A 13,333-nucleotide genomic window follows, 5' to 3' on the forward strand; every position below is an offset into this window, starting at 1 on the left:
TGGCCAAATAGGGGTGCAGAGGAACACAACAATTTCAAAATAAGAGGCACTTCCTGATTGGATTTTCCTCAGGGTTTCGCCTGCAATATCAGTTCTGTTACACTCACAGACAATATTTTCACAGTTTTGGAAACTTTAGAGTTTTCTATCCTAAGCTGTCAATTATATGCATATTCTAGCATCTGGTCCTGAGAAATAGGCGGTTTAATTTGGGAACGTTATTTTTCCAAAAATAAAAATAGTGCCCCCTAGTTTCAAGAGGGTATTACCGATGTTAGGACATATGCCTGTAATATACAGTACATAGATCTACATAATAATTGTAAATGCAGCATAACAAACTTACTTATTTACAGATGCATTCTGTACAGTTTATTCAATTTTCTTAGTGGCATTGTGCATCATTACAAATTAGTCCAAGAAGCAAAACAACAAATGGTTACATTTTAGTTACACAACAAGTATTTCAGCATCACAGCCAGGACAGTAATAACAAACCACCATCTCTCTTGGTAAACCCCAGGTGACACATCAACACTATTTCCTGTTATTAAAAAAAAGTGAAAAGACAGTCAGATTCGCTTTGCAACACATTATCTACGTAGGCCTGCCTCTCTTACTTCCAGTTTCACTTAATATATAAACTACCGACAACCTACCTTTTCATTTTCACTTTACAACAAATGCTCTGCCATATAAATAATTATATTTCCTTGTCCTTTTTAAGTTACCTGAGAGAAGTGTGATGTTTCTCCTGATCTCCTGTCCCAGGGCCTCGTTCTTTAAGACAAACGTCAGGGTCTTATTGACCGCTCCTTGCAGGGATACTGTGCTCGAAACAGTGTATAGGCCCTGTGTGTCCTGGGAGAGGTGTGTGACTGTGTCGTCGCCGACGTCCTCGCCACTGACAGTCAGCCACTGCACTGAGGGTCGGGGGTACCCCTCGGTGGTCAAGAGTAGCTCCACGCCACAGGCAGAGGTTGAGAACTTCAGGCGAGGCTCAGGGTAGAATGCTATACAGAACAATGATAGAATTGGATGTTAAAGTAGTATCATGACTAACTGTATGCCTTCTGCGGAAGTGTAGTTGCTAAGAATATGAAGGGGAGCGTGACCATAACAACCCCAATTGACTTCATTGGAGACAAATTGCTGTTAAAGCAACTAAATGTTCTACTGAATAACATGTTTGTAAAGAGTGCAAAATCATGAGTCGTATAAGTTATATATATATATATATAAGGTGCTTGATTGTTTCTCAACAAATTAGGAATAAATAAGTTTATTCCTTGTTCCAAAAAGCAGAAATAAAGATGTGAGTGTTACCTGCTAATTTAAGGGATACAGATGTCCTCTTTGGGCCCATTTCTGTGTGCACAGTGCAGGTATAGTTTCCCTCATCTCCCAGAGTGGCACGTTCCAGCCTGAGAGAAGCGTTCCCCTTCTGTATATCAGAGTGGTACAGGCTGGTTCTGTTGACATAGTGACTGCTCTGGTCATTCAGGTGGTCCTGACCATAGTAGAAACTGTGGACCACCAACTTGTCTAACTTCCATTCAATCTGGCACCACGTTCGATCCCATTGTTTGTCCACAGGGAAGCTGCAGTCTAGGACTATATGTTGCCCCAGGATGGCAAGCTGCGTCTCACTGGGAACAGTGGTCTCAAACTCCGCTACGAAGACAGAAAAATATAGGTTTTATAGAACCTCATTCTTATAAAAGGCATTATCCACTGAGCCAAAGCTGTTCTGTGAAAGATTTCCATTTGAGTCATTTAGCAGACACTCTTATCCAGAGTGACTTACAGGAGCAATTAACTTTAAGTGCCTTTCTCAAGGGAACACCGGCAGATTTTTCACCATGTCGGCTTGGGGATTCGAACCAGCGACCTTTCAGTTACTGTCCCAACGCTCTTAACCAGTAGGGTGGGTACCTGCCACTCCAGATTTAGGTGGTTCAGGAAGTGTGCCGTTCCATTTCTTACTCCTGGGGTTTTTAGAAATAGTCGGTTGAGTTGTACAGTACAACCATACTGTGTGCTGTACTTTGACATTGTAGATGGTTAGCACAAATGACACAAACAAACCTGCATCCAGTACGTTTTGAAAATAGACAAATAGGACAGAGTTTGGATATAGGGCTATGTCCAAACATTTTTATCCAAAATGGACAATTCATCACTGTGTTGATTGTGTCTCGAAACCACTTTTGTTATTTTCAAACAAACCTTTGACCTAGCAAATAATTGACCACATAAAACTTGATGTTCTCATCTGCATATTTAGTAACACTTTTTTAAAATAATCACTCCATCTATATTACTGGTAAGGTTATATGAATTGAAGATAACTGAATTTAGACTTACTTAAGTGGGATAACTTGAAGACCAGAAATGAAACGACAAAAGTGAGACAGGATTTCCAGTTCATAGCCATGTTCTTGAGTGGATTGCATTCGTTCAGCAAATCACATGGAAATCCTTCAGTTCAGCTGCGGACTCTGGGCGCTCACGTCTTACAACTAAATGTAGCATTTTCCTTTTATATTTGCTTCTGTCTAACTGCGCCCACTCTGTCTCCGCTTACAACATGACTTATTCCTGTAATCAGTTCCCTGCTGGAGTGAATAATTGTTTTGGCTGGGTGACCATTCTTGATACACACAGGAAACTGTTGAGCATGAAAAACCCTGCACCGTTGCAGTACTTGACACAAACCAGGGCGCCTGACACCTACTACTATACCCCATTCAAAGGCACTTAAATCTTTTGTCTTGCCCATTCACCCTCTGAATGGCACACATACACAATCCATGTCTCAACTGTCTCAAGACATAAAAATCCTTCTTTAACCTGTCTTCCCCTTTATCTAGTGGATTTAACAAGTGAGCATAGCTTTCACCTGGTCAGTCTGTCATTGAAAGAGCAGGTGTTCTTAATGTTTTGTACACTAGGTGTATACTGAACCATCATTATCCATGTCTGGACTGTGGACACCTAAAAAAAAATATATATATGTGTTTTTTTTTTTTACTCTGACACTCAGGTAGGAATTGAGTACACAAAGAAAATATCAAGATATACATCCTGAAAAAGATGAGGCTGTCAGAACACTGGGATTTTGTGTCTGAGAATTTCAGATGCCCCCAATGCATTTTAAATGAGAATCATTTCAAATCAAATGTTACTGCTCACGTGCAGATGTTATTGCGGGTGTAATGAAATGCTTGTGTTTCTAGCTCCCAACAGTTATTGCCGGATGAATGACTACAGTTAATGATTGTCTGACAAACTCACACAGTCCGAATAATTGTTGACTCAAGTACTTTTTATGGACAGAAATGGACAATGATTGGGGTGTATAGTCTAAAGGAACAAAAGTGGGGTGTGTGGGAGTTGTTGATAGTTAATCCACCTCCGGGAAATGCTGTCATTTTCTAATTTTGTGTAACTGTCTCGCTCTCTCAGATGTGATCAAGCTGCAGTTGGTGGAGGCGGGCCTGGTGGAGTGTCTGTTAGATGTGGTGACTCACACCGTGAATGGGGAGAGGGAAGAGGATGTGGCCCAGCTCAAGACTGCCTCCGATCTGATGGTCCTGCTGCTTTTGGGAGGTACTACACACACACACACACACACACACACACACACACACACACACACAAACCAACATCGATTTCCGTTAGCCAGCAATTGCCGGCTTTTGGCCCAAAAATATTATGAAAGGCCGATTTTTTTTTTTAAATAAAAAATTACCGGGAGAAAGGAAAATGCATTGCAAAATAATGCTTTTTAATTGATGGAAATACCAATCGATGGAAATGGATTTGACTGTCATGCTTATCGGTCTATAGGTTCAATTGCATCATTTTGTGTACTTTAAATTGGCCTGTGTGTGTCTGTTAGTCATCGTTTATCTTATTTATCCAACACAACTATCCTACGCGCACAGCATACAGAGCCTATTTTGAGCGGGATTTCTCCTGCTGCTCCACAGGTTATTGTTGCTGGAGTAAAACATGCTTTATAAACATACACAAAGTCCCTTTTCACCCTTCAATGACCCCAACATATAAACTCAGCAAAAAAAGAAACTTCCTCTCACTGTCAACTTCATTTATTTTCAGCAAACTTAACATGTGTAAATATTTGTGTGAACAGAAGATTCAACAACGGAGACATAAACTGGACAAGTTCCACATGCATGTGACTAACAGAAATTGAATAATGTGTCCCTGAAAGAAAGGGGGGGGGTCAAAAGTAAGTCAGTATCTGGTGTGGCCACCAGCTGCATTAAGTACTGCAGTGCATCTCCTCATGGACTGCACAAGATTTACCAGTTCTTGCTGTGAGGTGTTACCCCACTCTTCCACCAAGGCACCTGCAAGTTCCCGGACGTTTCTAGGGGGAATGGCCCTATCCCTCACTCTCCGATCCAACAGGTTCCAGACGTGCTCAATGGGATTGAGATCCGATTGAGATCACCCCTGCTGAAACAAAACCCTGACTCGTCAGTGAAGAGCACTTTTTGCCAGTCCTGTCTGGTCCAGCGACGGTGGGTTTGCCCATAGTCAATGTTGTTTTTGGTGATGTCTGGTGAGGACCTGCCTTAATAAGACAGGTCTACAAGCCCTCAGTCCAGCCACTTAGCCTATTGTGGACAGTCTGAGCACTGATGGAGGGATTGTGCGTTCCTGGTGTAACTTGGGCAGTTGTTGTTGCCATCCTGTACCGATCCTGTGCAGGTGTTACACGTGGTCTGCTACTGAGAGTACGGACATTGCAATTTATTGCCCTGACCACATCTGCAGTCCTCATGCCTCCTTGCAGCATGCCTAAGGCACGTTCATGCAAATGAGCAGGGACCCTGGGCATCTTTCTTTTGGTGTTTTCCAGAGTTAGTAGAAAGGCCTCTTAGTGTCCTAAGTTTTCATAACTGACCTTAATTGTCTACTGCCTGTAAGCACATAGTGTCTTAACGACTGTTCCACATGTGCATCTTCATTGTTTTTGGTTAATTGAACAAGCATGGGAAACAGTGTTTGAACCCTTTACAATGAAGGTCTGAAGTAGAGGTCGACCGATCAATCGGAATGGCCGATTAATTAGGGCCGCTTTCAAGTTTTCATAACAATCGGAAATTGGTATATTTGGGCACCGACTTGACGATTTATTTTTTAATTTATTTTTTTAACACCTTTTATTTCATCTTACTAGGCAAGTCAGTTAAGGACACATTATTATTTTCAATGACGGCCTAGGAACAGTGGGTTAACTGCCAAGATTTTCACCTTGGCAGCTCGGGGGATCCAATCTTGCAACCTTAACTAGTCCAACGCAATAACGACCTGCCTCTCTCCCGTTGCACTCCACAAGGAGTTACGCGAATGCAGTAAGCCAAGGTAAGTTGCTAGCTAGCATTGAACTTATCTTATAAAAAAACAATCATAATCACTAGTTACTAGATATTATCTAGCGTGTCCTGCGTTGCATATAATCTGACTGAGCGGTGGTAGGCAGAAGCAGGCGCGTAAACATTCATTCAAACAGCAGCTCTTTGTTGTGCGTCAAGCATTGCGCTGTTTATGACTTCAAGCCTATCAACTCCCGATATGAGGCTTGTGCCTGGCTAGTTAGCGCGCGCTAATTGTCGATGTGTTCCTGGTTCGAGCCCAGGGAGGAGTGAGGAGAGGGACGGAAGCTATACTGTTACACTGGCAATACTAAAGTGCTTATTAGAACATCCTTAGTCAAAGGTTAATGAAATACAAATGGTATAGAGGGAAATAGTCCTATAATAACTACAACCTAAAACGTATTACCTGGGAATATTGAAGACTCATGTTAAAAGGAACCACCAGCTGTCATATGTTCTCATGTTCTGAGCAAGGAACTGAAACGTTAGCTTTCTTACATGGCACATATTTTACATGGAACATATTGCACTTTTACTTCTGTTTTTTTACTGTTCTTACTGTTTTTGCATTATTTAAACCAAATTGAACATGTTTCATTATTTACTTGAGGCTAAATTGATTTTATTGATGTATTATATTACATTTTAAAAAGTGTTCATTCAGTATTATTGTAATTGTCATTATTACAAAGCAACAAAAAAAAAATACAAAAATTGGCCGATTTAATCGGTATCTGTGTTGAAAAATCATAATCGGTTGACCTCTAGTCTGAAGTTATTTGGATTTTTACAAATTATCTTGAAGACAGGGTGCTGAAAAAGGGACGTTTCTTTTTTTGCTGAGTTTACTTTCCTTTTACATGGAAAGTAATCTAAGTTCTACTATGATAACATATGGTATATTTCGAGCTGGAATCCAACACCATTCTAGTGCAGGCAGCAGGCTATTAGTGCATCACCAAACACTTTACAATGTGAGCTGGAGGCAGTATGCATTTTGAAAACTTACTTAATTGGATGAATCCTGCCGTTTTTATTTTCTTGTTATGGGGCATGTCTCAATGGTAGGGATTGGTAGATGGTAGGCCTGCCTCATAGGTGTTAGACATGCCTCCATAAAATAAAACATTCAGGATTCAAACAATTATGTTTTCAAAATGCTTCATACTTCATAGGCGGCCGGTGAGTTTCAGGTTTGTGGAAGCTTACAATTGATCCTACCATTTTCTGTCATTCTGCATGCCAGTTATGATTTTAATATGCACATTTTTGTGGAACAGTTTCATTTCAATAATAACGTTTTGGTTTCTAAAAAAATCCTTGCCACGTGGTTCATCATAAAAATCGGAATTTAAAATGATAAAAGTTAAGTCAATAATTACAAGATCGCCAGTTTCTTCCGTTCTGGAGAAAGACTCTCCTGTATCGTCGCCACACCCCTCCCCCATCTTGTCTCAACATTTGAAAAGTCTACTCCACACATTTTAGATGCTTTTCACTGACAGCCTCAACTCAATAATCAGCTAGTCCTATTGCCACGCGCACAGCCCAAATACTGGTCTTCTCAAATAGGCATTGATAGGCCTACGAGCTTGTGAAACAGTCCACAGCTAATGATCCTCGATTCCTCTGTGGCTAAGTCATGCTTTCTGGTGAAGTATTTTGAAGTATTTTCTTTTTCTGTATAGACAAGCGGAATGTGTATTTTTTTTTTTTGGGGGGGGGGGGTGCTTCTAGGCTATAAGGTAAATAGGAGAATGATGTTTCGCACATGGCTTATAGGAGAGGAGAAGAAACGAGAGACTATGCTGGTGATTTATTCCCACTCGGCCCATAGACTAGGAAACAAAGTGAATTATGTTATGCTTACTGGATGAAGTTGGACAAGTATTCAGACAAGCCTTCCTGATTTGAATCTTCGTTAACTACATTTGGGGGTGCAGAGCAGCACCAGATTTAAAACGTTGTTCTTTTTTTATTTTTTATATATATATATTTTTTTTTAGTTAAATAAATCAAATGTGATAACTATAGTATCCGGTACTAGCGTTTGAAAAAGTGAATTAATTCTTCTCAAATTAATAATCTCTCCAAATCACGCTCGTATAATCAGTAGCCTATGCTTCGGAGGGAGTAGAGGCAGGCAGCATACAAACGTGCACGCGACACACACTGGCAAAGATTTACAGCTGGCAGACAGAAACTGGAATACGTTAATGAGTGACAGGGAGGGGCCTTGCGTTAATGAGTGACAGTGAGGGGCCTTGCGTTAATGAGTGACAGTGTAGGTGCTTTGTTGTGATTTTTTTTGTTTTTGTGGGGCCTATTATCTTTTTTTTTTTTTTTTTTTTTTTTAAGAATAATGCCCGGAATGTATGCTTTGAAAATAACGGTTCTATTCCGGAACAGTATAGATCATTTCCATTCCCGTTTCTGTTCCTCAAAACATAAACATAGCATTCTACTTGCCTTCCAATCTTCCCTCACCACTTTGTTATACTGAAGCCAAGAAGTAGGACATTTATCCTGTAACATTTTCTTCCAGAAACATATATGCTTATTTGTGTGGTCTTGTGTGTTTTTTTTTTTTTAGTAAATAACTGCTGTGACATTTTGATGGCCTCTCTCCCCTCTGGTGCAGTGGGCAGGTGTTTTGTGTTGACAGCCTCTCTACATCTCTCTCCCCTCTGGTGCAGTGGGCAGGTGTTTTGTGTTGACAGCCTCTCTACATCTCTCTCCCCTCTGGTGCAGTGGGCAGGTGTTTTGTGTTGACAGCCTCTCCACATCTCTCTCCCCTCTGGTGCAGTGGGCAGGTGTTTTGTGTTGACAGCCTCTCTACATCTCTCTCCCCTCTGGTGCAGTGGGCAGGTGTTTTGTGTTGACAGCCTCTCCACATCTCTCTCCCCTCTGGTGCAGTGGGCAGGTGTTTTGTGTTGACAGCCTCTCCACATCTCTCTCCCTTCAGATGAGTCCATGCAGAAGCTGTTTGACGCGGGCAAGGGCAGTGTGTTCGAGAGGGTCCTTTCCTGGGTACCATCCCACAACCACCAGCTGCAGTTGGCAGGGGCACTGGCCATTGCCAACTTTGCCCGCAACGGTAAAGAGATTACTGCACACGTTGTCTGTAGTAACAGCTCAGTGGGCAAACCTGGTTGAAATTAAGTCATTGCAATGTTGAAAGGACATCGTTACCATGTTGAAATTACATTATGTTGAACTGAAATGATTCAAACAGTTTTGCCTGCTGGGATAGGGAACCAACAAAATGGGTTATTCAGGATAAAACTGCCTCTTGACTAATCTCATCACTCAAACTGGAAACATGTAGAACAGATACACTTCTCTCTCTAGTAGTAAGCACCAGTTAATCAATCAAATTTATTTATAGCCCTTTTTACATCAGCAGATGTCACAAAGTGCTATACAGAAATCCAGCCTAAAACCCCAAATAGTAGAAGCACGGTGGCTAGGAAAAACTCTCTAGAAAGGCAGGAACCTAGAGTGGAACTTCCTCTCTAGAGAGGAACCTCTTCTGGCTGTGCCGGGTGGGGATTATAAGAAGAGAGTACATGAGAAGAGTACATGGCCATTTAAGGCCATATTGTTCTTCAAGATGTTCAAACCTTCATAGATGACCAGCAGGGTCAAATAATAATAATCAGTGGTTGTAGAGGGTGCAACAGGTCAGTACCCCCAGGAGTAAATGTCAGTTAGCTTTTCATAGCCAAGCATTGAGTTTGAGACCGCAGGTAGAGAGAGTTGAAAACAGCAGGTCCGGGACAAGGTCAGGATTCCCTAGCCACAGGTAGACCAGTTGAAACTGGAGCAGCAGCATGACGAGGTGGACTGGGGACAGCCAGTCTTACCTGAGGCATAATACAAGGGCTCAGGTCCTCCGGGAGGGGAGAGTGAGGGAGAACTTAAATTCACACAGGACACCAGATATAAGACTGACCCCAGTCCCCTGGCACATACACTATTGCAGCATAGATACTGGAGACTGGTGTTTTTTTGTTGTTGTGCCCTCTTCACGACTGTCTTGGTGTGTTTGGATCATGATAGTTTGTTGTTGATGTGGACCCCAGGATCTTGAAGCTCTCAACATGTTGCACAACAGCCCCATTGATGAGAATGGGGGCGTGCTCAATCCTCCTTTTCCTGTAGTCCACAATCATCTCCTTTGTCTTGATCACATTGAGGGAGAGGTTGTTGATCTGGCACCACACGACCATGGTCTCTGACCATCACGTTTGTGACTTAACCCACTCAAGTGACACACCCTTCCTAGGGACAGCATGGAAGAGCACTAGTAAGCAAGTGACTCAGTGACTGTAATAAGGTCAGAGGCAGAGAATCCGAGTGGAAAGAGGGGAGCCGGCCAGGCAGAGACCGCAAGGGCAGTTCGTCGCTCCATTGCCTTGCCGTTCACCTTCGCAGCCCTGATCAGGGTCCCATGTGGCCCAGTTGGTACAGCATGGCCCTTGCAATGCCAGGGTTGTGGGTTCAATTCTCACAGGGGACCAGTACGAAAGACTAAAATATAACACTCAGATTCTAGAATCACAGTGTGTTTGGAAAGCGTTCAGACCCCTTGACATTTTCCACAATTTAAGTTACAACCTTAATCCACTGACAGTACTCCATAATGACAAAGCAAAAAACTGGTTTTTAGAATTTCTTTGCAAATTTATAATAATAAAACATTATAATCACATTTATATAAATATTCAGACCATTTACTCAGTACATTGAAGCACCTTTGGCAGCAATTACAGCCTTGTCTTCTTGGGTATGACGCTACAAGCTTGGCACACCTGTATTGGGGTAGTTTCTCCCATTCTTCTCTGCAGATCCTCTGAAGCTCTGTCAGGTTGGGATGGGGAGCATCGCTGCACAGCTATTTTCAGGTCTCTCAAGAGATGTTTGATCGGGTTCAAGTCCGAGCTCTGGCTGGGCAACTCAAGGACATTCAGAGACTTGTCCTGAAGCCACTCCTGCATTGTCTTGGCTGTGTGCTTAGGGTCGTTGTCCTTTTGGAAGGTGAACCTTCACCCCAGTCTGAGGTCCTCAGCACTCTGGAGCAGGTTTTCATCAAGGATCTCTGTACTTTGCTTCATTCATCTTTGCCTCGATCCTGACCAGTCTCCCAGTCCCTGCCACTGGAAAAAATCCCCACAGCATGATGCTGCCACCACCATGCTCACCGTGGGGATGGTGCCAGGTTTCCAGACGTGACGCTTGGCCTTCATGCCAAATAGTTCAATCTTGGTTTCATCAGACCAGAGAATCTTGTTTTTCATGGTCTGGTGCTATTTGGCAAACTCCAAGCGGGCATGTGCCTTTTACTGAGGAGTGGCTTCCATCTGGCCACTCTACCATGAAGGCCTGATTGGTAGTGCTGCAGAGATGGTTGTCCTTCTGGAAGGTTCTCCCATCTCCACAGAGGAATTATGGAGCTCTGTCAGAGTGCCCATCGGGTTCTTGTTCACTTCCCTGACCAAGGCCCTTCTCCCCCAATTGCTCAGTTTGGCCGGGTGGCCAGCTCCACGAAGAGTCTTGGTGGTTCCAAGCTTCTTCGATTTAAGAATGGTGGAGGCCACTGTGTTCTTGGCGACCTTCAATACTGCAGAAATGTTTTGGTAACCTTCCCCAGATCTGTGCCTCGACACAATCCTGTCTCGGAGCTCTACGGACTATTCCTTCGACCTCGTGGCTTGGTTTTTGTTCTGACATGCACTGTCAACTGTGGGACCTTTTTATATAGACGTGTGCCTTTCCAAATCATGTCCAATCAATTGAATTTACCCCAGGTGGACCCAATCATGTTGTGGAAACATCTCAAGGATAATCAATGGAAACAGGATGCACCTGAGCTCAATTTCAAGCCTCTTAGCAAAGGGTCTGAATACTTATGTAAATAAGGTATTTCTGTTTTGAATTTTTAATCACAAAATCTAAAAAACGTTTTTGGCTTTGTCGTTATGGGGTATTGTTTGTAGATTGTGATTTGATTCAATCCATTTTAGAATAAGGCTGTAAACGATGTGAGAAAAGGAAGGAATGAATACTTTCCAAATGTTCTGTATATAGAGCAAACACACTTCTCTGCCATGTAGAACTGAGAATCCACTTTTGCACGTCCCCCCGCACTTTCTTCCAGATTTTCTCTCTAGTTAAGTTCCCCCCCCCCCCCCCCCCCCCAATGAAAACACACTCAGAGAGCTGAATACAAGTCCCAATCATGACAGTCATTCCAGGCCATTACTCAGCTTCACCACAGAGTTTCAGAAATATTAAAGCCAGGAAAATATTGTTTAGAGAATTGTGGGCTGTTTTTACTATTCACCCCCCCCCCCCAGATGGTAACTGCATACAGATGGTGGAATCAGGCATTGTTCAGAAGCTTCTGGAGCTGCTGGATCGCCACGTGGAGGAGGGTAACGTCACCGTGCAGCACGCCGCGCTCAGCGCCCTGCGCAACCTGGCCATTCCTGGTGAGACGCCCAAGGCGCTCCATGCATGATTGAGTATACTGTGTTCTACATTTTCTATATGACTCGTAGGTTCAAGGCAAGTCTTTAACATTCATTTCCTGTCAGAAGTGCTTCCCCTGTACGTCTTTGTGATCTGTGGGTGGGGGCAGGTCTTGGCAAATGCAACTACAAACAACTTCTAGTCAAAAGTGCTTCCCTGTACTTAAGTTCCTTCTTTGAGCCTTAGGTTAATATTGGTTGAATACAATTGTTACTAAGTTAGTGTATTGTTTATTTTCATGGTGTACAACATTGACATGTACAGTCCATATCTAAGGAAACAAAGCATATTATACATGTCTTTGAGGAGGGAGCATAGTATGAATTGATTTATTTAACATGTTTAATCTTTTATTTATAATCTTTCCCTAAGTGGTGAACAAGGCTAAAATGCTGTCAGCTGGTGTGTCAGATACGGTGTTGAAGTTCCTCCCGTCAGAGATGCCTCCTGTCCAGTTCAAACTGCTGGGGACGTTACGCATGCTCATCGACACACAGGGTAAAGCATCTTTACAACACCTATATATCACAATTATAGCACATTTAATACACCGTAGAACAACTTTCTAATGATGCCCCCGACGTCTGTGCTTCGCACTCTATTTAAATTGACCAGAATCAGTCACAGGTGTGAATGTTTCAACCCATGAACTTTGCAGAAAGATCTAAAGGAACCTTTTCTGAAATGGAGGTGATAATGCTTTCCAAATGATGCTCTAAACTTGATTTGTTCCATACCTCACTTTTTGTCCTTAAATTGATCAGTATCAAATCCAGGTGCAAAGATTTTATTTATTCAGCAAAGTATTTTCAGGAGCCATGCGTCCTCCGAAACACGGCCCTGCCAAGCCGCACTGCTTCTTGACACACTGCTCCCTTAACCCGGAAGCCAGCCGCACGAATGTGTTGAAGGAAACACCGTACAACTGGCGACCGTGTCAGCAGAGCGCGATGGGACAAGGACATCCCCTAACCCGGAAGACTCTGGGCCAATTGTGCGTCGCCTCATTGGTCACCCGGTTGCAGCCGGCTGCGACGCAGCCAGACATCGAACCCGGATCTGTAGTGACGCCTCAAGCACTGCGATGCAGTGCCTTAGACACCTGTGCCACTCGGGAAGCCATTGATGGGAAAGTACAGTCTAAAAAAATCAATTACAAATACATTTTAAAAAGCAAAGAATGCGATATGTTTTCCGCCAAACGTTTGAGTCTTCATCAAATAGTGGTTGGGTTGGGGAGGACCGAACAAGGCCAAGCGCAGTCCAGCTGGATCCAAAGTGCCATGGCGATCGATGGAGTCCATCTTTGATTGAGTCGCTATGGACCGGAGTGTCACAGTGCGATGTTGACAGGGTGTTAGAATAGCAGGCAATTCAAGGTGATA

General features: G+C 43.0%; 2 protein-coding genes across 5 annotated transcripts in view; one reads left to right on the forward strand and one right to left on the reverse strand.

Moving 5' to 3' along the window:
* The window catches only part of LOC115133573 (rap1 GTPase-GDP dissociation stimulator 1-like), a 54,431-nt gene that overhangs the window by 37,144 nt on the left and 3,954 nt on the right, over positions 1-13,333 (forward strand). For all 4 annotated transcript variants that reach the window (XM_029666973.2, XM_029666970.2, XM_029666969.2 and 1 more), the window contains 4 exons: positions 3,469-3,612; positions 8,380-8,511; positions 11,774-11,908; positions 12,321-12,446. In XM_029666973.2, the coding sequence (XP_029522833.1) occupies positions 3,469-3,612; positions 8,380-8,511; positions 11,774-11,908; positions 12,321-12,446 (537 nt within the window). The remainder of the gene's footprint in view (positions 1-3,468; positions 3,613-8,379; positions 8,512-11,773; positions 11,909-12,320; positions 12,447-13,333) is intronic.
* LOC115133582 (CD276 antigen-like) lies at positions 343-2,562 on the reverse strand. Its single transcript, XM_029666986.2, has 4 exons — positions 2,368-2,562; positions 1,327-1,674; positions 732-1,013; positions 343-544 (listed from the first exon to the last, which is right to left on the reverse strand). Exons 1-4 carry the CDS (start codon positions 2,435-2,437, stop codon positions 447-449), a joined length of 798 nt encoding a protein of 265 aa, XP_029522846.1. The 5' UTR covers positions 2,438-2,562; the 3' UTR covers positions 343-446.

The sequence above is a fragment of the Oncorhynchus nerka genome, linkage group LG8 (assembly GCF_034236695.1).
Source record: "Oncorhynchus nerka isolate Pitt River linkage group LG8, Oner_Uvic_2.0, whole genome shotgun sequence".
Classification (NCBI taxonomy): domain Eukaryota; kingdom Metazoa; phylum Chordata; class Actinopteri; order Salmoniformes; family Salmonidae; genus Oncorhynchus; species Oncorhynchus nerka.